The following is a 26070-nucleotide window of genomic DNA, read 5'->3' on the forward strand; positions in this document are numbered from 1 at the left end:
GTTTTGTCTGACCAGCAGTGTAAAACCCAAAGATTTCCTGTTTACTATCACTTAAGAAGAAGAAAAGAAGCAAATCTTCACAAATAAAGACCTTGTGAATGTTTGGCTTTCCTGCTTAAAAACTTAGCATTTTTTCATCAAAATGGTTGATTATGTTTTTGTCAATCAAGTAATCGCTTCAGCTTTACTCAGCACAATAGTACAATTTGTTTTAGGTTGAATAAAGTATAGCAAATATACTATTTTATCAATCATATGTGTAATAGATTTTGTTCAGGGTGGGAGTACGTTATCCTGTCCTGCAGCAACACTCTGGAACTCAGAAAATCTCAAGACAGTTTACTGTTAAAATAAGGTTAGATGACAAAATGGGTTTTACTTTTAAGTCATATTTATTACAAGTATGTATACAGTTTCACACCCTATGATCCCACAGCTTCAACATATCTCTGATGTCAAATGGAGTTCAGTAATTCGTCACATATTGAGATCTGAGTAAAGTACTGTAGGACACATTTCCAAAGTGTTGACATGTCAGTAGATTCCAACAGTTGCGGTTACCAAGTGGTTCTTTCATGTCCTTGTCCTGCTCACATGAACCAGCTCTCTGCCCCGGAGCAAGATGCTGTGACAGTCCTGGAAGCTCATTCAGAAGCCTTTATCTGCCAACCATTCTTTCAGCTCCTTATCAAAATGACCTTTGACCTTCAGGGTCATGGTGACTTCGTTGACCTGTGTGGGAAGCTCTTTGCCCGTCACCTCCTTTAGGTACTGCTTCACGTCCTTCTCCAGTGCCCAAATGTCCCCCTCCACTTTCCGTACCAGCGTCGTCCTGCGACTGCCCTTGGTCAGGTCGGTGTAGACGGGAATGTTGTGCATGCGGGAGCGGCGGATCATGTAGGGCAGAGTCGGCGGTGAGTCTGCCGGAGGGGTCCAGCCAGACGGGGCTGGCCCGGCGTGTTGAGGCGGAGCGGGGACCCGTGACGGTGGGATGAGCCGCTCGACAAACTTGTATTCCTCCGTAGACTCTATCACCGTCTTTTGAACATCTGCAGAAGTGTTACTGACAAGCCTCAGCCCGACAGCGGCGGTAGGAGGTGCCGGTGTCCGGCTGTGCAGGCTGAAGGCGCCTCGCAGCGCGCGGCGGAGCACCGCGGACTGAAGACTAAGGCAGGCCGACATGTTGTCATGTGTAGAAGTGATGTCGTCCCGGAAATAGTCAATAACTTCCTGTAGTCAGGAGCACAATGCCCCCTACTGGACAACGAGAGTATAATCGTAACAAGGGAAGGTCTCGAAATGTTTTCCTAAATCACAAAATATTAAAATTTCCCTTGCTGTTCCCCTGACTGTTCCCCTGGCGTTTTTGTATTAAATCACTAATTTTCAGTCCAGTGTTTCTGTTAACTTATCAATGATGTTACATAAATAACATTATACAGGTTATATGAGTACCTCGTGTTACACTATGTTATATTTTGTTGTTTTATGAGAGTTTTCTACATCCTACATCAATGTTGTTCTGTATGCTTCAAAAACTTTGTATCAGTGTAGCTCACCCTGTGGTAACCTGAGTAAATGGTACATTCCAGTTAGGTGAGGCTGAGCAGGTAAAAGGCCAGTCACTGGTCAGTGAGATGGAAGAGGGAGAGAGAGGGTAGGCAGCCTGCTTTGAGGCTGCAGATTTTATTTATGTTTGTTTGCTTTGGTTTAAGTTGTTGTTGATTTTGCACATTCACCTGTCCCGCTGTCCTGCTGAACATGTGTGCCATGACAGGCCAATCAGAACCAGTCAACATAATAAAGCCGGTCACAGCAACACTTTGTGTTTGGGTTTACATACATGAAAGCATCCGGATCAAGTTGATGAGTGTGTCCATGACCCAAAATGAGGAAAAGTCAAAAGATCTCATTGAGGAAAAAAGTGGAAACCAGTATTTCAGACAAATCAAAAGCAGAAACGGGTCGAATTGACCAGCAGCATAATACGAGGTTAGAAATTGATTAAATGTACTTTTTGTGTTTTTTTGTGGGGGGGGGGGGGGGGGTGCATAATAATATCTGTTTAAACGTTTTATATGGGGTGGCGGCACTACACTGTACCTCTGTTTCATTGAGTGGACATCTTCCAAACCTTTGTATTGAAAAAAAAAAACATTGTGATGATGTATCACTTCATATACTGCCCTCTGAAAATATTCAGACCACTTCACTTTTTTCACCTTTTGTTCTGTTATAGATCACTTTAACCCTCCTACTATGTTGGAAACATATTACATTCATTATGCTATGGGTCAAACTGATCTGCATTGTTTAAATACACTCACAAACAAGCAAAGAATCAGTCCAAATCATTAAAACTTTATTTAACTTGTTGGAGAATTCAGAAAGAACAAGAAGATTATAGCAATATTCTTGTTTTTCTTTCATTCTTCTTCGGGTAGCATGAAACGGTGGTTGCACTCTCACAGAAAGCAAATTTTTAGGGGTGCAGAGTTCTGCCTTGCATCTTCATAAACCTTTTGACTTTCTTGGAAAACTTGTTGGGCTTGTACTGTCTGAAAGGACAGCGTCTTCTGAATGCAACAAGTTCATCCTCCATAACATGTGGACCAGGGTTGTACAGGAGAGTTAGAATGTGCACCCATTTACCCCAAACATCTCTGATTGCATCTAGTTTGTGTCTCTGTTGTTGAGTGGGTCTGGTAGGCTATTGCGGATGTCAAAGTGAATGACTGCCAGTTTTCTCTCCTTCGACACAGCTAATGTCAAAAGAACTCAAATGCTGATTGTGTGTCATGGACTCAAGTGACAGCAAACTTGACTGACAGCATCCTCTCTTTCTGAAACCGCTTCCTCTACTTCACTATCAGAGTTGAAAAGCTGTAATAGACTTTATTTTCTGTCTATGGCAACATTTGTTGCAGCACTGACAAGTAGTATTAAAAAGCTTACTTGTACCATGACCATCAAGTATTCAGTCTTCAATCATTTGTAAAAGCATCCTTGGCAGCAAATACAGTCTCAAATCTTACCTGTTCTCTTTTTTATTCAGCAGTGGCTTCCATCTAACCACTCTACCAATCGATCAACAGAGTGCCTCTGAGATAGTTGTCCCTCTGGCAGGTTCTCCATGCCATCTCCTCTGACGCTCTGTTATAGTGGCCATTGGGTTCTTGGTCTTGCTCAGTTGCTGAGTTTGGCCAGACAGCCAGCTCTATGTCCATTGATAGAGCCTAATGTGCTGCCAACAATCAGAGCAGTAGAAATGGTTTTATACCCTTGCCAAATTAATGCCTCAACACAATTTTATTGCAGAGAGAGTTCCTTGGACTCTGGTATTTGGTCTGACATGCACTGTGTCTTGTGAGAACTTGTAAACACAAGTGTGTTTCTTCCTAAATCATGTCTAATCTTTGAATAAAATGAGATTTCAGTTCCCAAAAAATCTAAAAATGAAAGATATTTAGACCAACTTCACTTTTTGCACACTTAACTTCATTAAAAAGTGAATTCTAAACACCATCCATAATGATGAAGCAACAAACAAAGCCACTTTAAGAAAGATCATCAGAGTGCAGAGATGTCTTCTAGCAAAGTGGGCAACCAGAACATCAGGCCCCATCTTTCTTGTAAATATTTATGTTTAATAAAATTGCCACAAATCAACTGACACAAAGCAAACCTAGGAGGGCTTACATTCCAGCATATGAATATTTGTTGGTTTGTGGGGCTCTGGGCACTATGGCGAAGCTCAAAGCCTGCTTTAGGCCCCTAAGGCCCTGTCTTCTAGTGGAAAACAAACATTTTTAAAAAACATTTTCGGAAAGATCAATTGACATCTCAATTGAGTGTTACCAAATGTTTTCATGAGACCATGGACCAGACACACAAACTGTCATCTAATGTTAACTATTATCTTGTCATGAGGACCTATATCAACAGATCAGCATTTTTTTGGACTCTATGTGGCAAGCGCCCAATCCTGAACCCAAACGACTATTTCCTCATGAATTACGTAAGTAAGTAGGGGGAGAAGACACAATTGAATTTTGTAATGTCCTCTAACCTCTTTGTATTATTCACTCTGAGACAAAACTAAAACCCATAAAAACATTAACATGAGCATACTATTGTTTAGAATTGAAGTGAAAAGTGAGATGTTAGACTGTAACTGAAGTACTTCTCAACAAGTTCAACTAGACAGAGAGAGAGAAACAGAGACACATAGTGGGAGGAGTCTTTGTCAGTGTCACTGCTTGTAATTAGAGGAGCTGCTTGACTTGTTAGTCCTGCCCTACTCACTCATCTCTCTCTGTGAGCAGTACAGCGAGTTCTGAGACCATATCCCACCATACATCATTTATCAGATCAACAATAAGAAGGACAGTTTCCTAATAGCTGCTGTGGAGTTGTAAAAGAGAGGAGAATGGCCCGGGCGGACAGACTGAACGGAGAGGACATAGCTCTGAATAAACTGGACGACATAGAGGTAAGCAGAGCAGACTGAAAAACCCTTCCCCTTTATTATTCTGTTTTACTGTATTCTCTACAGCGGCGTGGTCAACCAACCCTCCCAAAAACTAAACTTATTGCTTTCATTCAGGGCCATGAGTAGATCAGTGGCCAACATTCACCAAGTGTATTCAGATGCAAATTTCCCATAAGCTGATCTTTAATATTATATATTTCATTGTAAAGACCAGTTCATTAACAGTTTATTGAGTTTTAATTGGTTAATAATTCTGTATAGTTACATAATACTGGGGAATGATTAAAAAATGATAAGATTCAGAAATTGTTCAAAACACAAATGTTTACAATGCCCAGGAAATATCCACAGAGGAACTAGAGGGTGAATACAGACCAGGTGAAGTTTATTGATATTCACTCTACTGCACTGAAATCCGTTCATTTTGATAGACTGACACATAAAAGTGACATTTATATTAAACAGAAACTGGCACATGCAGGACAAAGCCTGCAGAAATGTGAACAGAAAAATTGCCTACCATAGATGCCTTTCACATTCATACTTCTAAAAGCTGGGGGAGATCATTGGTTATAGATGTCATGTGCATTCATTAAATCCAGTATGAGTTAGCACACATATTGGACATACATTACAAAGTATGTGTAATTTCCAAAAGATACATTCAAATGTTTAAAGAATGCAGTTTATATACTATATATGTGTATTTTTTCATTATTATCAAATGGATTAGTGATCAGGCCAACTTTGGCCTATGGCACCCACATTGGTGTCCCACTAGTGCTCTGAAGCAGTGGTTCCCAAGCAAAGCTATTTACAACCCCCCCCCCCCCCCCCCCGTTTTGTTTGAATAAATAAAGGCTAGAGACACCTTAATTATCGGGTAATTTGTAAGAAGAAAAATAAAAACAATAGCACAATTATGGGACCCTTAACTTTCGCCCCCTCTTGGGAGTCCCAACCCCCCGTTTGAGAACTGCTCTAGAGTCTATTTACACGAATGTCAGGGTGTGACATAACCCCGTGTGAAATCAGTGTTTCTTTCCATAGTTGTCAGCTGTGCATAGAGATGAATGAAAGCTTTGTGACTCAGAGTTGCACCCAGTTGTGACGTTCCGTCTACCTGTGTGACATGATCGGGCAAAGCCCTGAGAAAATACCTTTAGCGCTGATTTGGTGTACACAAGAAGGCAACCAAAACAGAAACCTTCTCTCAGTGGTGCAGAGGAAGATGAAGGTAATGATACTGTGGTCATGATGCTTTTTCCACTCAGAGCAACAGTGTACTTACCTGTGCTGACATTTCAATATCTGACACCACTGTCACCTGAAATACCTCCTGCTCACATACAGAGTCACTTTCATTTCATTTTCTCTGCACATGCATGTATCAGTTCATGTGACAAATTGTCAGGTTTCTTGAGTTGGTATGTGCCCGAGCATGTTGTGTCTTGTTGCCTCTCTCTCGGATCCATGTGAGTCATTACCTGTGTCCCCTCCACTCCCTCTTCTTTTACAGCCACACCTCATAACATAGAGTACATAGTAACAAAATACATAGCACCTCTTTGCGTTTGGAACAAACCAGAGTGATGCATGGACTTGGCCACGTGCAGAGAGCAATCAGACTTGAAATAGAAGAGTGACATTATTTTATCCTTTACAGACTGTAACACTAATAAGATGGATTTACATATATAACAGTAGCTGCAATTTTCTCTCAGACCTGACCTTTGTTCTCTTAACTGGCAGGCAGCAACAACCCCCTCTGGAAAAATATATCGCCCCATCAACATAAATCACTATGCCACTAAGAAGAGTGCAGCTCAGAGCATGCTGGATGTCGCCTTGCTGATGGCCAACTCATCCCAGCTGAAGACTGTTCTATATGTGGGGCCTCAGTACCGTTTCTACATCCCTCTCATTGTCTTGCTGTCTGTGTCCATCTCTTTACAGGTCGTAGTGGGGCTGCTGCTTGTCTTTATCGGCAAGTGACTCAAAGTTTTTGCACTCCTGTTATCATTCCTCTTTCTCCACCTTTTTTGCACTTAAGTACATACTTTCTATATATTCCCATCTTGAATTTTGGAAGGCACAAAGACTAAAAGGAGGCATACAAACACTATTTTTGAGAAGTTTTCTAATTTTTTATGCAACAATAGAGAACATCACCAAAACTCCACTCTTGTCTGCATTCGAAGCTGTAAAACAATATCAGATCCTTTGCACTTTGACTAAAATGTAGAAAAAATCAAATCAGTTTATACAGTTGCAATCGGAAATATTCAACCCCCCAAAGATTGTAAGGATTTACCAATGAAAGTTTTTTCAAAGAGCTAGATTTTGCTTTGGATGACCTCTTTATGGCTATATTTTGTTAATATAGCCATGTCACAATTATTCAACCCCTATGTAATATTGCTGTAATTTTTTTTATAACCTGCAATTTTTAAGTTAAAACATAATTAACTTTCCTTTGGGAACTATATAATGATCCTTAATTTGCTCCAGCTGTGATGCATATATAAACCCCACCCATGAAGGTGTTCAAGGTGAGTTGCAATCATGGGTTAGACTAAGGAGCTTCCACAAAAACTGAGAGAGGAAATTATTTCATTGCACCTGAAAGGCACTGAGTATAAGAAGATTTCTGAGAGATTTAACATTCCAAGAGACACCATTGGGAGCATTATAAGGAAGTTTAAAACTTATGGCACAGCTGGAAACCTGCCTGGGCATGGGAGAAAGCCCAAAACTCCATCAAGAACCCTTAGCAACTTAATCAGGGCAACTGAGAAAAACCTGTGTGTTACTGCAAAATGCCTACAGGATGATCTGATGTAGGCTGGGATAAGTGCTTCAGTGGCAAGTATAAGACGAGCACTGAATAAACAAGGACTTCATGGCCTGACTCCAAGATGCACTCCAGTCTTGACCATGAAGAACATCAAAGGTCAACTAGAATATGCCAGGAGGAATTTGGATAAGACTGCAGAGTTTTGGGAGACAGTTCTATGGACTAATTAAACTAAACTGGAACTGTTTGGACACATGGACCAATGGTGTGTCTGGTTTGAGAAAGGCCAGGCTTTTGACCAGAAGAATACCATCCACACAGTCAAGCATGGAGGTGGGTCACTGATGATGTGGGGATGTTTTTCTGTTGCAGGAACTGGCAATCTTAACCGTGTACCTGACATCATGGATTCCCAGAAATACCAGGACATTTTAAAGAGGAATGTGATGCCTTCTGTTGGGAAATTGAACCTTGGTGATCGGTGAACTCTCTGGCAAGACAATGATCCCAAGCACACCTCAAAGTCAACCAAAGCTTGGTTGAGAAATAGATCCGGGGATGTCCTTGAGTGGCCTTCCAGTCCCTGGATTTAAATCTGATTGAAAATCTTTGGTGGGATTTAAAGAGGGCAGTTGCAGCACGGAAGCCGTCAAACATCAATGAGCTAGAGGTTTTTGCATGTGAAGAATGGGCAAAGATTCCAATAGAGAGTTGTAAGAAGCTTGTCAGCACTTACCGAAAACACTTATTAACACTTATTAAACACTTAGAAGTTATAAAGGCTAAAGGATGTTCCACAAAATACTGAAGCTGGGGATTGAATAATAGTGCACATGCACATTTGTGAAAAGAGTTACATTTTTCATTTGAACGCAAAGTTAAGTCAATTTGTTGTCAGAATAACTCAGATATGTATAAATAAATATTTTTTGTTGTTTAATGAGGCTTTTGTCATATATTTTCATTAACCTCAATTCACTTCACTATAATGTCTCTTGAAGTGGGGGGGTTGAGTATTTCTGATTGTAACTGTATATTCAGTAAAATAAGTAGTTAGGTTCATTGCAAATGTTTGTTAAAGGAATAGACATTTTGGGAAATAATTGTTTTTTTCTTACAGAGATACCATTGTCATGTCTGTACAGTAAATATAAAGCTAGAACTAGCAGCCAGTTATCTTAGCCTGGCATAAAGAATGGCAACGGGGAAACAACTCACCTGGCCTTTCCAACGGTAGCAAAATTGTAATTAACACATTATCTTTTTTTTTATTCCTTACACAGATTTTGGACAGAGCCAGGCTAGCTGTTTCCAGTCTTTATGCTAAGCTAAGCAGCAGCTGTCTGTACAGTAGCTTCATATTTACCATACAAACATGTACTTCTCATCTCGCACATCTTCAAGAAAACTAGTGTCGATCCCAAATTGCTTTATTTCAGTTTAGCCATACCTCACATAACCGATTGTGAACTTTGTTTAGACCGTCACTTTTCAACCAACCTTAAGTTCTTTCTTTCTCTGCCAGTAATCACAGCCAACACTTAGTTCCACTCCTCTGTAATTTAATAATTATTTGTATTTGCAATATAAATACATATTTAAAACTTTTTTATCTACAAGTGTACATATCTACAAATTTGTACCAATAACATTGAATAGATTTCTCACCAGCACAGTCTTTTTTGTAAACCTTAACTAATCTTAAACTAAACTTCCTTCCTAAGTACATCAGTTTCCCATCTCTTGCCTTTCTGTCTCTGTTGCTCATCATCTTTTAATGTAGCTAATTAGTTTTTTGCTATTGTGCGATTCTGTGCCAACAGTGAAGTACGATCTGAATGACATGAGGAAACATGCCAAGTTGAACTGGATGAACAACGTAGCGACAGTCTTTGTCTTCTTCACAGTCCTCGTCAACGTCTTCATCACAGCACTCGGTTTCGAGGGACATGCTGTCAGGTAGGCAATGTGACACAGTTTTATATAGAGCAGGCTCTCTTACTGGTGTAAACTGATGAGATCTTCTTGTTGTTTTACTTCACAGGTCAGCAGTGCCTCCTGTGATTTCGATACCAGAGCCTCAGCTTCTCCCACTGCCCATTGACCTTAACATGACTGGTGGCATAATCTAAAGAATGCCAAATAAAACCTCATCCTCGGTAACCAACGACACAACCTCAGCTCCAGGTTACAGCTATTGATCAAAGATTGACACATTATCTCAACCTAAAACCTCAGTTTGAATACTTGCCTTTTGTGCTCAGTTACAGATGGCAAGACTGTACTGCACAGTTTACTGACCCTTGGCATTTGCATTGTTGAGGTAATGTTGAACTTAACTATTGTGTAAATATAAGTGCTTTGTAGTGTTTCTGTTCAAACATTGTATTGGTGAGCTGGTTCATTGTTTTGTAACAAAATAAATGAATGCATTACTTATATCAGTAGAGAAGTGTTTTATGTTTGGAAATAAGTCTCTTATTCTGTTAATGTTTAACTTACTTTCAGCTCATATTAACATTTATCCCTCCTTTAAGAATTCTCTTATATCCAATGTCATTTTTCACAGAATTAATTGACAGTAAAAGTAAAACAGTAAAAACAATATTCTTTGGTTTTTGATATGTCATGATGTGGAGCAGCACCTGCCTGCACTATCCGCTGAATATGCAATTGCATTTTTTTTTTAATAAAGAAAGTTGCTGGGAGACAGAAAGCCAATCAATGGCTCTGACCCAGTTCTAGAGGCCCTGTCCTTGTCATGTTTTCCTCATAAAACAAATAATAGTTTTATATATTTATATATATAAAAAAAATCCCACTCTCACCCCCCTCCCATGGGGGGTGGTGGTGTGTCTTCCTCAAGCTCGGGTCCTCTACCAGAGGCCTGGGAACTTGGTGTTGTACCTGGAATCTACTGGAGCCACTCTCCCAGTTACAGCCCCTAGAGCTCCGATTAGCACTGGCACCACTGTTGCCTTTGTTCCCCACATCTTTTCTAGCTCCTCTTTCAGCCCTTAGTATTTATCAAGCTTCTTGTGTTCCTTCTTCCTGATGTTATAGCTTAGTGATAAACACTACTGACTTTAGCACAGGAGTCAGGGGTTCAAATCCCAGTCAGGGTGGGGTAACACATATCCAGCGTGGACCCTTAGGTAAGGTTCTTAATGCTGATAGCCTACCTCAGGATGAGTAAAACTGCAAAATCTTGCCCACTAGTTTGGTTCACTGCTGTTGTCTAGAGCCGGGCCTGATGTGGGGGACAGCTCAAAAATATTAAAGAAGGCTTCAGCTTACAAAAAGTCTGTTGTGCTATATTGTTACATCATCATTTATATCTCACAAATAAAAACAAACAAATCATATCTTTCAAGCAATTTAAAAACAAACACACTGCATAGCAAGAAAACCATTTAATGCAATAAAGCAAAGACATTAAAGGACAAGGCTAAGGATATTACAGTTTTCTTATTGTCAACAAATCCCATGAAAAGACCAATGATGTGTTAATCTGTCTCTCAATACTTTCTGATTTTCTGCTGCACTCAGCCCCAAGCCCATTGCTTCCTACTGTAGATGTAGATCTTTAAAAAGAGGTCACACATATATTTTTTAAAGGCTCAGTAATTTTCTATGGACAAAAAAGGTGTAAGGCATGCACATCCAAAAAAAAAACCTTTCACAGGTGCTGGATCAAAAATCAAACTAATCAGTAATCAGTCATTTTCTAAAACAGCAGGTTTAAAAAAAAGTAATGCTTTTAGCACACAATTACACAATTTGTGTTCTATTGAGTATTTCTGGCAGAAGGACAGTGTGTGTGAGATTGAGTCAAAATAAACTACAGTGTGTGTTCATAGTAATGAAGAAACATGTCTCCCAGTGCAACAGTGTGGCTCATTGATGTGTTTTTAATAGTTTTTGGACAGCAACAGAGCTCTATGGCACAGAGGAATAAGATATATCAGGCTTTGGATACACATACAATACTTGTTAATAGGATCAATTTATTGTTGGTTTGGCTCTGCACATGATATTTATTGACAGTAAAAAATAGAATAGGAGCCATTAAAATTACATGGAATGTGGTATTACTTTACTAGCAGTTGTCAGTTGTTGGTAAAAAAAAAAACTAATCTCTGCTAAGACATTAATGGAGATGAGTTCTGAACCTGATATCCTAAAAGCAAATCAGATCTATCAATCATTGAACTTAAAAAAGGTTTTGTTCACTGTTCATCACACGGAAGTAGGTGTAGTAGAAGACAGCTGCTAACACAGCTAACAGCAGCAGCAGCCGAATCACCTTCCACATGCAGCCTCCAGACTTTCCGGCCAGCTTCTTGGATTGTACTGCACTGTGACTGACTGTTCTGCTACTGCTCTGGATAGACAGCCTGCAGTATGGGAAGAAAGAGGATATTTAGACAAGGATGTGAACTCATTTGTTCAAACACACCACTAGTTTATATTACAAGACTCACTCTTGATCTTGATCTGATTCCTCCTCTTCATCAGGCTCAGTGTTGCCTCTTCGTTTCAGCCTGGGTGGAGAAATACTTTAAATTTCAATCTAGTAATTTAGTCAAAGGCATTACACAAAGTAACCACAACCAAATTGCCAGAATAAAACCCTGGCATTGCATGTTTCTGCAAACCACAGACACATTGAATGAATGAATTGTTTCAATGCTGGCCATTATCGTTGAATAATGATGTTTTATGATGTTACAACACTGTGGTTAAGGTCTGGTTAGGTTTAGGCACAAAAACCACTTGGTTAGGGTTAGGGAAAGATCATGATTTGGATTAGAATAAAAAAATAAAAATGGCTGTAAATGTCTCATTCTCACCAAAAACACCCGGTTTTCTCAGTTGAAATAGGAAGCGGGCAGTGTTTTCGAGGTGGTCTCGAAACCGTGCTCTCTTCTGATTTCCAACTTTCTGCCAACAATCTGCCTAGCCATCCCCTCCTCCTCCTAATAAGAAAGTCAGCTCATATAGATCTCATGTGAACTATGTCACTTTAGAAATGTTGATATGATATGTATTGTTGAAACGTAGATATTCAATGTATCCGTGGTTTGCAGAAACATACAATGCCAACGTTTTATTCTGAAGACCAGGCTGGTGACCAACACTGCTGTCAAGTAAATATGAGTATAGTGTGAAGGAGTGACACGACAAAGTGAAATACAAGACTTGGAAAGTCAGAAAAAAGCCTTAATTTCATGTCAATTGGTTGTTTGCACCACTAACATACAATCTCAAATAAGTCTGGTCTTGCACAGTTATCTAATCGTATGGCATTGCCTTGTAGAGGGACCCTGTGTCAAAATCTTGTTTTAAGACTCAAGACTTCTTTAAGACTTTTTACTCCACTTCAATTTACTTAACAACTACGGTAATCAGTCTAAGATTTTTCATACAAAACACTTCTACTTCTAAAATATGATGCGTTGTTCAGTGCATACAACCTAATTCTTATCATTATTGTAGTCTGAAGTAACTCAAAGGATGGGTTCACAATTTTTCAAGCCTGTCTTTAAAGAATAGTCAGGTGCCCAAATGAACATTGAAATAGGTTTTTCTTGCCATAATCATTCCTCCTGTTCATACTGGCTATTAAAGGTGCAGTGTGCAGGCTTAGTGGCATCTAGTGGTGAGGTTACAGATTGCAACCAACTGAATATATAGAGCAGCATGTAGGAGAACCTTTCAAATGTCCACAGTGTGGACACACTGTGGATTTTGGCTCGTACCACTTACATTGAGAGCACATTTGAAGCAGATCTTTTAGTAGCCATTATGAACTGGAGGAATGATTACAGTGAGGAAAACCTCTATCAGTGTTCATACGGACACCTGACTATTGTGTAGTGAAAAGTAAACATTGTCATTGTGAGCATTATCATGCTGACATGATTTCATTTCACTAAGTTGACCCCCGTTGAGCTGCTAGCACCTGTTTGACACCCACGCCTGCTATTTTTATTATTATTATCATGCCATATTTCTATTATTGTTATTGTTGTTGTGCTTTTCTGTGTCTCTCTCTCTCCTCTCCCCCTCCTTCTTTCTCTCTTAACCCAACCAGTCAAGGCAGATGGCCACCCACCTAGAGCTCAGTTCTGCTCAAGGTTTCTTCCTGTTAAAAGGGGGTTTTTCCTTGCCGCTGATGCCAAGTGCTTGATCATGAGGGAATGCTGTGTCTCTGTAAAGAGTATTGTCTGGACCTGCTCTATGTGAAAAGTGCCCTGAGATAACTTCTGTTGTGATTTGGCGCTATATAAATAAAATTGAATTTAACTTAATTGAATAGCATATTTGCAGTGATAGTGTTATTATATATATATATATATATATAACACTAGTGCAGTAATCTGACATACGTCTTGTTTCAAGCTACAGATATCTATTTCTAGAAACATTTTTTAAAAATAAGCTTATTTAAAGAACAAGTAGAAATACTAATCTGTTCTTGCTGATAATATGTCAGGTCTAATTACAGAAAGATAATACTTCTGACTTTTACTTAATTAAGATTTTGATTGCAGGACTTTTACTCTTTTTAAATGGTGGTATTGCTACTTACAGTGTTCTATCAATTTAGCATTGGACTCCTGTAACACTGTCAGACTCACAATGGATGGTGAAAAAAAAAAAAATCAAAACCGATGCAGCAGAACCAGAGACATTGTCTTTTTTATCCCATGCATTCTTCTCTCTTGTCAAACAGGTGCCTACATTACCCACAATGCAACACAACTCAATTCACCTGACTGTCCAGATTTGGGTGTGTTATTCTAGTAGCATTCTAGTATTCCAATTCCTAAGAACCTAAGTAAAAGTACAGAGGTATTATCAGCTAAATTTACTCAAAGTATTAAAAGTAAAAAGTACTAATTTTGCAGAAAATCGGCTGCTGTGACTGATATCAGCCAGGTAAAACACAGAGTTCTGCCACACACATTTTTATCTCTTAACTTTGCTTTTTTGTGAACTATTGGAAAGTTTTACCTCTTTGAGCCTTGAAACTGTTAACAACTCAAACACCTGTAACATGACAAGGAGCCACAGCTACACAAAGGGGTTATAAGACAAAAGGTTTGGGAACTACTGGTTCAACACTTTTTTGTATTTTATAAGCTTATTATATTATTTAATGTAAAATTTGAATCTGAAAAGTAACAAGAGTGGTCAAATAAATGCAGTAGAGTACAAAGTACAATATTTTCCTCTAAAATGTAATGTATGAAGTAGCATCAAATGGAAATACTCAAGTACCTCAAAACTGTACTTAAGTACAGTACTTGAATAAATGTATAGTTACATTCCACAACTGCAGATTTCACACAGACACAAACGGCTTATACTATTTTTTTCACATATGCAGAAGTACTCCCCAATACGTGTAAACACACTTTGATGTGCAATGTTAGACTAAAAGATCTGAAAAATTCTTCCACCACTGCATATTCCTAAATAAAGCGACTGACACCCAGAACATCTGGGACCAGGTAGTACTCCAGCACAGGAGGACTGGTTGTTTCCTTGGTCTCAGTGTGCACTGTTCTTATTGTAATTGGAACTTGTAGGTGACAGGAATGAGGGAGGCCGTAGGTTACACAAAAACACAAAAGCTGGGAGGTGGGGCCAATAGGGGTGTAACAACAAATATTTGACTCCTCACAAGTTAATCAGGGCATGATCTAGAATAACATCATTTATGTGCCTTATGCTTCCCTCTGCGTGTGTGTGTGTGTGCTAAAACTGTACTCACATGTCCGCATAACCTTCATGTCTAACCTGTGAAAATGAAAGCAGGATGGTTTGTGAGAGTTTTTACAGTCACAGAGCAGAGGAGTTTGGCAGAAACACTGAGGGATAAGCAGACAATCAGGACTCACCGGACTATGGTATGTCATGTAGGTAACTACCTCCTCTGTAAAGAAAGAAATCAAATTAGACCAAAGACCATTAATTTTTAAGAATATGATAGGATGATGGTAACACAGACAATGAACAAGGGGGACTTGGAAATATTTTTGACCTGTGCCCAGTCAGGGCACAGTAGATGGCACTATTTTCTGCACTTCCAGTGACTCACAAATCACAAAAAGTGACCCACATGTGTCTTTAGTGGTATGTAAAGCCTCTTTCACACATAGTTTCCAGTAATTTACTGGGATAACCTTTCAGGCACTGCTAGTGTTTTTCACTATTCACACATGCAGCTACATTCAGGAAAAATTCCATCTTGCACCTTTTCACACATGCAATGGCAATGCAGAGTGGTTGGGGTAGGGGGGGATGTTAGAGATGTTTCTGGTGGAGTGGCATGTGCGTTTGCTAAACCCCGTTAATCAGCATGAGTGATGATGAATGTTAAATCCTTAATTACAAACCAGTTTGCCGTGTCTTTTCCATGGATCTGACACCCCGCATCTCCTCTCTCCACATGCCTGCTAACCAAAACCTTGCTCTGTGCTCCATAAGAGTAGTTAATGTTATGGACATGATTTGGATTGTGATATTAAAGATAAGATAATAATGTTAACAGAACATGATGTTGTGATACTGTTTCACCAAGCACAGGCACACAGACTTTTAAAAGGGAGTCGTTGCTTGATAGAGGAGACATTGGTATTTTAATATTTTAAATGACATGTTCACGCTCTTTTGTAAATGTTTATTCACGTAACTATATTGCTTTCATTAGGCCATATGGCTTTATGAAAGCAATACCATTAAAATTACATGAATAAACATTTACAAAAGAGTGTGAACATTTTATTTAAAATATTTAAAAAATCAAAAATGTCTCCTCTATTCAGCGGAGTCTTGTGATTGGTTAAGTAAGCCTTTACGTGCCCTTCCCTGCATTCCCTGCCATCTACTGTGCCTGGTCAGTTATTCCAAAACCACCACCAGATAGCAGGTTTAACAAGGAAAGCACCTGGCACTGAGGTTTCACATTTACATACACGCCTGTCATTATAATTGCTGTGATTTACAACAATGTTGTTATGTAAGATCAGCTCTTCTATTGTTTGTGATGTTTGATGCTTCAGAGCAGGTGAGGTGAGATTTTATAATTCAACAATATGGACGACACAATGAGGAGGATGAATGTAATCAGGGTTGTTGTAAATTATAGCTGGTTACTGGATATCTACTTTCATTCATGCAAAACGCAGCAAATGACCTAATCATAAAGCCCTCATTCAAACCCTAATTCCAAGTATCGAATTTGATATCTGACAGCTTGAAGTTTGAAATGACTTTGAAATATTTAACATTTATAGACTCACAAATGAACAATCAAGTGAGTGACACATGGCTTCTACAGGCCAGCAGACTGAAGAGGATCCTACCTTCCTCTCTGTAGTAGGTCTTATCAGAGGAGGGTTTCACTGGGGTGTCCTCCATCACCTTTTCAAGCTTCTTCTCATACAGCTTTCCAGTCGAGTCTATGTTCACACAAACACATCAAAAATATAAAATATACAAATTAAGATATGCACCTTGGCATTGATTCTACAAGTCTCTGGAACTCTACTAGAGGGATGAACACCATTTTTCCAAAAGATATTCCCTCATTTGGTGTTTGGATGATGTGGTGGGGGGCACTGTCTAACATGTCAGTCTAAAATCTCCCATGGGTCTTCTATTCGGTTGAGATTTGGTGACTGTGAGGACCACAGAATATGATTCACATCATTTTCACACTCATCAAAGCATTCAGTGACCCCTATGGATGGGGGGCATTGTCATCCTGGAAGAGACCACTCCCATCAGGGAAATGTAGAAATGTTTCATTATAAGATAAAGGTGATCACTCAGAAGAGCTTTGTATTGATTTGCAGTGACCCCTCCCTCTAAGTGGAACAAAACTAGCAAAATGCACCCTACAGCATAATAGAGCCACCAGATGCCCTCAAGGTATGGGTCAACATTCAGATCTGTACCGGTTTTCCCTTCAGTTAGTCACCTGTCTGTATGTGTATGTTCATACAGATTTGTATGTGTACACAACTATATGTATATTTGTACACATAGTATATCTGTCTTTCTTGATATATTAATGAAAATTCTTTTTCGGGTTTTTCTTACCGACTATGGCTCCATGTTTGACGCCATCAGCTGGCAGCTTGGTGATCTCCTCATCACTTTTCTCACTCAAAGACATCTATAGGCTAGATAGATCGATAGCTAGATAGAAACAGCATAGCGAGGGAGGGAAGGGAGGAGACTGGTGAATGCTGCCCGCCAAGCTGCAACCCAGCAGGAAAACTTCAGGAAGAGAGTAAACTGCAGCAGCTGGTTATAGTAAAGACAACATTTGAAAATCAAAGCAAATGATTCGACGTTACATCAAACTTTCTAATATGCTAAAACACGTGTATTGCTATATACTGATAATACCATTTTAAAACTTCGCCCACGGCAGAGTAAAGTAACGAAGCTGATTTTTAACAGACTTTTTAAACGCAAGAGATGAAAAAAAGAAAACAAAGAATGTATTGTTTCAATTGAAATGAGAGGAATGAATTTACCTTTGAAGAAAACAAAAGTGTTCTGGGCTGAAAATGTGGCTGAAGGCAGGACGAGGTTGAGCAAAGTGGGCGTTACATCTGGCGACATCTGGACAACGCAATATGGCACATATAGCCTACTTGCCTGCTTAACTGTATTATATTTTGTCGCTAGAACAATTGGACAGTAAGGACAGTCATTGTCTGAATTCTTAAAGAATCTTTATTGTGTCAGTACATGCACCAGGATATAGCCAGTACCATCAGGTTTTTAAAACAATTGCAAAGCAATTCATCTGATGTACACTAAATAGTTAAATGGTATCAGTATAAAAAATATGATCAGACTTATTCCTCACGGTAAGCACTGGAATAGGCTACTCACTTTGAAAATATTATTTGGACATTAATGAGTTGGACTGGCTGGACTTCTGGATAAGTCCAGCCAGTGGATATAATGGGCCACTCCCTGTATCTAGGTAACCATAATCAAAAGTAATCATGTGACCACAAATTAAGGAAGTAGTTCACATTACTCAGTCAATCTTGGCCTCAAGCACATGGAGAGAACAGTAAGCAAAAAAAATATATATATATACACACACACACACACACACACACACACACACATATATATATATATATAAATCCCCCTCTCACCCCCCTCCCATGAGGGGTGGTGGTGGTGTGTCTTCCTCTCGTTCGGGTCCTCCAGAGGCCTGGGAGTTTGAGGGTTGCCTGAGGTATTCACTTAGCAGCTCATCTTTGGGGGCCATCTTCCTGATGTATTCCTGGATCTTGGTTGTTTCGTCCTGGACAATGGCTCTGACACTCACCAGTCCTCGGCCTCCCTCGTTCCGCTTAGTGTACAGTCTCAGGGTGCTGGACTTGGGATGAAACCCTCCATGCATTGTGAGGAGCTTCCTTGTCTTGATATCAGTGGCATCTATCCCCTCCTTTGGCCAGCTCATTATACCAGCGGGCTATCTTGTTCTTCTCATTCAGCCGACTTTTCTGGACCTGCCTTACTCTGTGTAGGTATTTGGCTGTGGCTGACTTCCTTGCGGCCTCCTCAAGGTTCCCATTTGCCTGCAGGATCCCAAGGTATTTGTAGCTGTCCTTAACATCTGCAATGCTGCCTTCTGGTAGTTCAACCCCCTCGATTTTGATCATCTTCCCTCTCTTCGATACCATCCGACCACACTTATCTAGTCCGAATGACATTCCGCTGGCGTTGCTGCAGATCCTGGTGATGTGGATCAGTGAATCAATGTCTCGCTCATTCCTGGCATACAGCTTGATGTCATCCATGTAGAGGAGGTGACTGATGGTTGTTCCACTTCCGAACTGGTATCAGTAGCCACTCTTTGAGATGATCTGGCTGAGGGGGTTCAGGTGTATGCAGAACAGCAGCAGGGATAGTGCATCACCTTCGTATATGCCACACTTGATGGTAACTTGTGCAATTGGCTTGCCAGTGGCATTGAGTCATAGGCCTTCTTGTAGTCAATCCAGGCGATGCACAGGTTGGTCTGCCTGGTCTTGCAGTCTTGGGTGACTGCTCTATCGATCAGTAGCTGGTGCTTAGTTCCCCTGGTATTACTACCATTAATTTCTGGGCCCTGCTCATGTACTGGGCCATGTGCCTATTCTTCTTATGAATAGGCACATGATGCCTGACAGGAGCCTGACAGGAGCTTCCATGTTGTACAGAGGCAGATTATTGGTCGGTAGTTGGATGGAATCGTGCCCTTCCTGGGGTCCTTCATGATCAGGACTGTCCCTCCTTGGGTTAACCACTCTGGGTGGGTCCCATCCATCAGCAGTTGGATTATTTGTGCTGCTGGGCATCCATGGAGTGCAGTTAGTTTCTTTAGCCAGTAGGTGTGGATCATGTCTGGGCCCAGTGCTGTCCAGCTCTTCATACCTGACACTCTTTCTTGAATGTCTGCCATTATAATGGTTACTGGATCTTGTTCTGGGAGATTGCTGTGGTCTGCTCTTAGATCCACTAGCCACTGAGCATTGGTGTTATGTGATGCCTCCTTCTCCCATATGCTCTCCTAGTATTATTTAGTCTCAGCCCTGAGTGGATGGTGTATCTCTTCAATGGTTCAATTTACCCCCAAAAGTTTAAATAGGCTATAGGTACAGAGTAACCTGTGTATTTAAGCATAGGCACCTGAGCAATGGATCAAGTGGAACAAATATATCCATATTATTCAATTTTGGGGAGCAAAGTTATGGTTTTGCTACCCCACTTTTTGTCTTTTTAAAAATAAACATACAGTCCCTGCAATCAGGTGATTATATTTAAGTAGCCTATATCAATGATCATTTTACTATTTTCAACAACTGACAAAAACAAGTAATACAAAAATCACACATTTTTGGCCCACCCTTTGAGTAGGTTCAGTCCAACCCGTCACTGATTGATCGGAGTAGCCAGACAGAGAACCCGTATTATATCCACAAAGAACTGAACCACACAAAGCCGACATAAAGCTGCCTCTGTGTGTGCTTTTACATAGCATGCCAGTGTATCGGATTCAGAGGCCTGATGAGATCAGAGCTGTAAACTCTGCCATGAGAGAGTACAAAGACATTACTAGGACGAGGGGAGGACATTTCTCTTCGTTTTATAACGTGAAAAGTTGAGTTAAACTTTATTGTAGCATATCCCACCGAAAGATAAAGATAAAACAAATTTCTGCCTATTTCACTTAAGTAATATTGCAAAAATCAGGCACATCCTTTCTCAAAAAGATGCAGAAAAAATAGTCCATGCATTTGTTGCTTCCAGGCTGGATTATTGCAATTCCTTATTATCAGGCTGCCCTAATGAGACTCTCCAGCTGGTCCAGAATGCTGCTGCACATGTACTGACAAAAACTAGAAAAAGAGATCATATTTCTCTCATCTTAGCTTCGCTGCATTGGCTTCCAGTAAAATCCAGAATTGAATTTAAAATCCCTCTCCTCACCTTCAAAGCTCTTAATGGTCAAGCACTATCATATCTTAAAGAGCTCATAGTACCCTATTATCCCACTAGAAGACTGTGCTCCCAGAATGCAGGCTTACTTGTGGTTCCTACAGTCTCCAAAAACTAGAATGGGAGGCAGGGCCTTCAGCTATGAGGCTCCTCTCCTGTGGAACCATCTTTCAGATTCAGTCCAGGGGGGCTGACACCCTCTCTACGTTTAAGAGTAGGCTTAAAACTTTCCTTTTTGATAAAGCTTATAGTTAGGGCCGACCAAGCTTGCATTGGATCAGCCCCCCCCCAACTTTCTCTCTCAACCCAACTGATCAAAGCAGATGGCTGCCCACCTAGAGCTGGGTTCTGCTTGAGGATTCTTCCTGTTAAAGGGGAGTTTTTCCTTACCGCTGTTGCCAAATATTGATATTGATTTGTCAATGTTTATGGCAGTGTGAGTGTTGGCAGTGAAGACATTGGTGTTGTTTCCCTTTGCTTCCTTTGTGTTTCTTTTGTCATGGAATGAGTTAGATGAATGAAGAGCATGTAGGGAAGTGACTGGGTTGCCTGCTATCTCTGCTTCTACTGAGATAAAGTTAGTGAAATCTTCAAAGGTGGGAAACTCCTTACTTTCCATGAGGGCTACTGTGACCTGAAGATTCCAATGGGATGCTAACCAATCAGGAACTTTCTCTATCAGCTTTTGGTTTTCTTCACAGTCACTTAATATTTCTAGACCCTTCACATGGATGGAGATAGGACACGTCAGTAGGGGGTGCTGGTGTGACAATGTGAGGGTTTTGGTGGTATACAGGGGGGCTCTGTTTAATTTCTCTGTTATAGATATCCAGTCTTGCACGAGCAGCCTCCATGTCCCTTTCTGCTTGTAGATGTTCTAATTCAGACCTCTGCATGTCTAATTCCTTCCTATGATGTTCTTCCATTATTCTTATTTTTTCCTTTTGCTTTCTTTCTTCTTGCATTACTTTGCAGCTAGCTCTGCAGCTTCCTTTTTGCAGCTATGCTTGTTGATTCAGAGAGGTGCCATATATGGAGTAGGCATAGTCATGGGCTAATAGCTGGCAGAGCCGGCGTCTTTCACGCTCTGCATCAAAATCGCTATCTATTGCTGATAGGCGTTTATAGACTATTTTCATAATGTCTTTAGTTACAGCCTCACATGCATCTATTTTGCGTCTTACTTCAGTGGATGGTGTGGCATGCTCTCTTATTTCATTGTAAGCCCCCATGAGTTCATCCTTTCCCTTTTCAATGATGTCCGCCATTTTAGCCTATTCCATTTCTGATGTCTTTCTTTGGATGTTCTGATTTGATATTTCCATTGTTCATACATGCTGAGCAGTCTTTTATCCTTTTTACTCAGTTCCTCCTTTTGGTAGGTGAGTATTTTCTCCGTGGGCACACTAGGACGTTCTGAACGATGTGGCAATGTTAACCCGTCAGTGTCATCCATTTTGTGTTGAAGCTCAGCTAGTCGTTTTTCTTTACATTCAATTATCTGCTTTAATTCCTGCCTCAATGTCTTCATATTCCTCTTGATGTAGTAAGCTTCCACTTTCTTGTATTTACGTTTGTAGCTTGTGTATGTTTTCCTTTATGTCATCCATTCTGAGCATAGTTGTATTCCTTACTGTCTCCTTTGACCATCACGTTAGATCCTGCAACTTGCTACTCTGTGTGCTGTGCAGTCTTATCATGGATTACAAAGGCAGCGTGGTGTAGTAGGTACAGGTGAAGCTCTTACTGTAGCATATCCCTCCGAAAGATGGTCTGACACTTGAACTGATGATTTAAGAACAATCCTCAATTTCTCTTTACTGTTGCCTGTGGTAGGAACTGGGCAAGTACCAGAGTGTAGTTCTCAAAATAAAAGCACTTCTAATCAAAACAGGAAATAAGGCACTATAAACTTGAAACAGGTAATAAAAGCAACAGAAATGATGTTCAACAAGGCTATCTCTTCTTTAGAGCTAAAACATAAATTGGGTTATTTACATTTTCTGTTGGCTTCCAGACTCATCTTAAAAAAGAGGAGAGAAAAAGAGAGAGAGAGAGCAGCTGTGGTCGAGTGAGCTAGCGAGTGAATGAAGAGAGGAAGTGGTGGTAGCGAGGAAGCCAGTGAATCAGATCAATAAAATGTTATTATTATTGTTTCACTGCGGTTATGTTCTAAAGCACAAACTCCCCCACACATCTCCACACAACCCTGCAGCTGTGTGCTTCACATCATTTTCATACTCATCAAACCATTCAGTGTCCCCTCGTCAAGTGGACCCAAAACATGCCAGCAAAATGCCCCCACAGCACAACAGATCTACCAGATCCCGTCACTGTAGGAGTCAAGCATTCAGGCCTGTACCGGTTTTTAATTTGTCACACATCTGTACACACAAAAGCACGGAATGCTGTAGGGACTAAGATCCATTTATGAATAAACACCAGTTCAAGACTTAGATGAGACATTACTTTCAAGCACAGCATGAAAAAAAACCTAAAAGCCGCCAGGACTGTGATCATCTACAGACCTGTTTTTATACATTTATGTACTCCTGTCTGTGTGTTGTTTTTTCCTGTTAACCTTCATGGTTTGGTATATGTGTACAAACCAAATATAGTTGGACAACACACTACCTGCTACTACGACTAAATAAATATGATAATGATAAAGAGCCTGATCAACAGACAGTTTACTTGAAGTATCAAATGCTATTCTTCCACTTATTAGTGGATCAAAAATTGATTCCATTGTTTCTTCCTGAGGCTGTTTGTGCAGCATTTAGACAAGACTCTTGGGTACATCAAGTTGGTCTTAATTATATAATTTAAAGAAACAGCTTCATGAATAAAGCAGGCCTATTGCTCAAAACTTGGCATAAACGATGAGTTAAAAGGTATTATGTAAGACTTTCCATAAGATTTTCTCTCCTGCAGCGGCCTCTGGAGGTAGAAAGTGAGTCAGACTTAATAAAGAGACTGAATTTTCCAGAAAGGGCGTTGGCTGCAGACTCCAGTAATGTACACATTTTCCACTCTGGAAACTTCTTTGTATATACGCCAACATTTCCTCCATGCTTTATTTAAGTTAATGAGAAAAATGACCTTCACATTTCTATTAAAACACTGTCATTGACAAAGAGTTAAGCAACTTAACCGATTTCAAAGTTTACATTAAACTCAGTATGAGTCCCTGTAAGAATATCAATGAATGTTCATCAAATTTATGTTTACCCTGTTTTGTATTTGTCATGTTTTGGATGGTAGAATCTTGATATATCCATTCATTCATTCATTCATTCATTCAATGTGAATCAGACAAAGCTCTTCAATGTTTAGGAGACACAAAACACACAGTAATTAGATTGGCAGAAAAATACGTAGACAACTTTATTGTGTATCAAAATACTGTCTTACAAACACTTTTAAAGCCTTTTTTTTATTTAGGACAAGATTTATTTTTTTGTTCTGAAATATAGGTTAGGCACAAAGCGAGCTGGAAGAATGAAGGAAGGGGTGGGTGGCAGCTGAAGGGGTGAGATACAAACACTGAGCAGAAAACAAAGCGACATCTGTTTTCTTTTGTGTTTTGGATGTGACAAACCACAACATCATCTTCAGCCCTTCTGTCCAGCACAACTTAAGAAACTTCCCTTTTTAAACCTTTTAATTTATATGCAAAAGTTCCATACTCAAAAGTGACCCACCACAAGCAACACTGCCTGTCATGTCGATGTTATTCTGAATCAGAGGCTTTCTGAAGAGTTTTACAACCTAATGAACATGCAGAGCACATGTTGGTGTCACACATGAAAAACACACAAAAAGCGTCGTTTCCCAGCGGCGTCGTGTTGAGAGAGCACGTGTGAGACAAACCACAAGTCAGCTAATGTGAAATGTGTCTTTCTCCTCTCTGTTGACATGTTGCTCTACCTTTAATCTTCTGTAACTATTACCCCAACTCCAATCCGTACTATGATTTTAAGAACAGCAGTGCCTAAAACTGGATCACACTAGCAGCAGGTAAAACATCTGGGTTAGTTAAAAAGAATCATGAACAACACATGCTGGAGTGGACTGGGCCAGTGCTGAGCATTTACTGAACATAAACACTACAAATACTACCCCTGTATAAGTAACAGACAAGCTGCTTATATGACTTTTACGTGGACAATTAAAGGTGTTGCACCAAAGAGTGTCGCAGTGTGGAAAAGGGCTCTTTCACACATTTTTATATCTATACCAATAGGTCAGGAAGGCACGTTACTTCTTACACTCTTTGGCTTAAGTCCTGTGATTGTTCATATAAAAGCCTGTATAAAACTAAATCCATTATTTATGTGTATAAGAGTAGCTCCTCCAGTGTAAACAGTAACCTTCCATCCAATGCTAGGCTCAGCGAGGCCAAAATCTACTGTTGCTTCGCTAAGCTATCCCGTCATTCTATACTACTTCAGACTGTGTACTAATGTCCACTTACAGTATGTCCATGACTGAAAATGTAAAAAGCCTAAGGCACAATTGAGTGCTAGTTTACAGTAATAAAAAAGGTGCATCTTTCTCCTCCCTAGAATTTACTGAAGGACATGATTAGCAGAAGAAAATTGAGTTAATAATCATGTTGATTAACAGGAATATTCAGTGTCTATGCATTCATCTTTGGGAGATAGTGGACTGGGTTTAGAATAAGCCTGGATGATTACAGTGAAGATGTTGGTTTTTAAAGACATCAGTTCTGGAAAAATACAGAGTTCTGGCTGAGGGTGAACACTGACATGAGAGTTTTCTAGTCGGTTAAATAGGCAGCAAGGAGCACAAAAAAAAAAAAAAAAAAAAGCCAGATATCTTAATTTTTAACACGGGAGGGACTTGGAGCTGTAAACAATGATTGGTTAGATTCTAGATAGAATTTCAGTTGTTTTTAAAACAGTGGTGTCATAAGTTTCTGATTGTGAAGCTGGGTTTTAGACAGTGATGTGGTAGGGGCTGCCGGGGATGTGGTCGTCCCCCCACTTGACCACCAGGATGTACTCCCCCTTCTCTTTGAGCTGGTAGCTGACGTTGTACAGACGGTTGCCCAAATGTTTCACAAGGATCTCCTCACAGGGGACCTTGGGACCATCCACGCCAACCAGAAGCATGTTACGACCTGTGGATAGATACGGAACACATGAGTATCTACATCAATATGTAATTTTTAGTTTACTAACCCGCTATGAACAACTGACTGCTGGTGCCATACTGTACACTTATA

The 26070-nt window shown here is 40.0% G+C and overlaps 4 protein-coding genes across 7 annotated transcripts in view; 1 reads left to right on the forward strand and 3 right to left on the reverse strand.

The window, feature by feature from the left end:
* Positions 1 to 373: 373 nt before the first annotated feature.
* Positions 374 to 1250, reverse strand: mrpl49 (mitochondrial ribosomal protein L49). The gene has a single exon (XM_044351721.1). The coding sequence runs from the start codon at positions 1180 to 1182 to the stop codon at positions 649 to 651; it is 534 nt and encodes a 177-aa protein (XP_044207656.1). The 5' UTR covers positions 1183 to 1250; the 3' UTR covers positions 374 to 648.
* A 2786-nt stretch (positions 1251 to 4036) lies between these two features.
* Positions 4037 to 9977, forward strand: si:dkey-93l1.9 (uncharacterized protein LOC562339 homolog). The gene is made up of 4 exons (XM_044350362.1): positions 4037 to 4492; positions 6245 to 6479; positions 9113 to 9248; positions 9334 to 9977. Exons 1-4 carry the CDS (start codon positions 4430 to 4432, stop codon positions 9419 to 9421), a joined length of 522 nt encoding a protein of 173 aa, XP_044206297.1. The 5' UTR covers positions 4037 to 4429; the 3' UTR covers positions 9422 to 9977.
* Positions 9978 to 10666: 689 nt separating this feature from the next.
* On the reverse strand, positions 10667 to 17998 carry emd (emerin (Emery-Dreifuss muscular dystrophy)). The gene is made up of 7 exons (XM_044351835.1): positions 17849 to 17998; positions 17406 to 17504; positions 16667 to 16762; positions 15200 to 15234; positions 15073 to 15098; positions 11774 to 11833; positions 10667 to 11686 (listed from the first exon to the last, which is right to left on the reverse strand). Exons 2-7 carry the CDS (start codon positions 17479 to 17481, stop codon positions 11503 to 11505), a joined length of 477 nt encoding a protein of 158 aa, XP_044207770.1. The 5' UTR covers positions 17482 to 17504; positions 17849 to 17998; the 3' UTR covers positions 10667 to 11502.
* Positions 17999 to 24176: 6178 nt separating this feature from the next.
* The window catches only part of flna (filamin A, alpha (actin binding protein 280)), a 61055-nt gene continuing 59161 nt past the window's right edge, over positions 24177 to 26070 (reverse strand). For all 4 annotated transcript variants that reach the window (XM_044352899.1, XM_044352902.1, XM_044352900.1 and 1 more), the window contains one exon: positions 24177 to 25965. In XM_044352899.1, coding sequence (XP_044208834.1) covers positions 25781 to 25965 — 185 coding nt within the window. In that variant the 3' untranslated portion in view covers positions 24177 to 25780. The remainder of the gene's footprint in view (positions 25966 to 26070) is intronic.

Source organism: Thunnus albacares, chromosome 5 (assembly GCF_914725855.1).
Source record: "Thunnus albacares chromosome 5, fThuAlb1.1, whole genome shotgun sequence".
Taxonomy (NCBI): domain Eukaryota; kingdom Metazoa; phylum Chordata; class Actinopteri; order Scombriformes; family Scombridae; genus Thunnus; species Thunnus albacares.

Coding starts and splice junctions, on each gene's coding strand:
- mrpl49 (XM_044351721.1), bottom strand. CDS start 1,182: ATGTCGGCCTGCCTTAGTCTTCAGTCCGCGGTGCTCCGCCGCGCGCTG.
- si:dkey-93l1.9 (XM_044350362.1), top strand. CDS start 4,430: ATGGCCCGGGCGGACAGACTGAACGGAGAGGACATAGCTCTGAATAAA. Junction 6,480..9,112: donor GCTGCTGCTTGTCTTTATCG/GCAAGTGACTCA, acceptor CTGTGCCAACAG/TGAAGTACGATCTGAATGAC. Junction 9,249..9,333: donor TTCGAGGGACATGCTGTCAG/GTAGGCAATGTG, acceptor TTTACTTCACAG/GTCAGCAGTGCCTCCTGTGA.
- emd (XM_044351835.1), bottom strand. CDS start 17,481: ATGTCTTTGAGTGAGAAAAGTGATGAGGAGATCACCAAGCTGCCAGCT. Junction 15,235..16,666: donor GACCTACTACAGAGAGGAAG/GTAGGATCCTCT, acceptor CTTTCTTTACAG/AGGAGGTAGTTACCTACATG. Junction 15,099..15,199: donor ACATGACATACCATAGTCCG/GTGAGTCCTGAT, acceptor TCATTTTCACAG/GTTAGACATGAAGGTTATGC.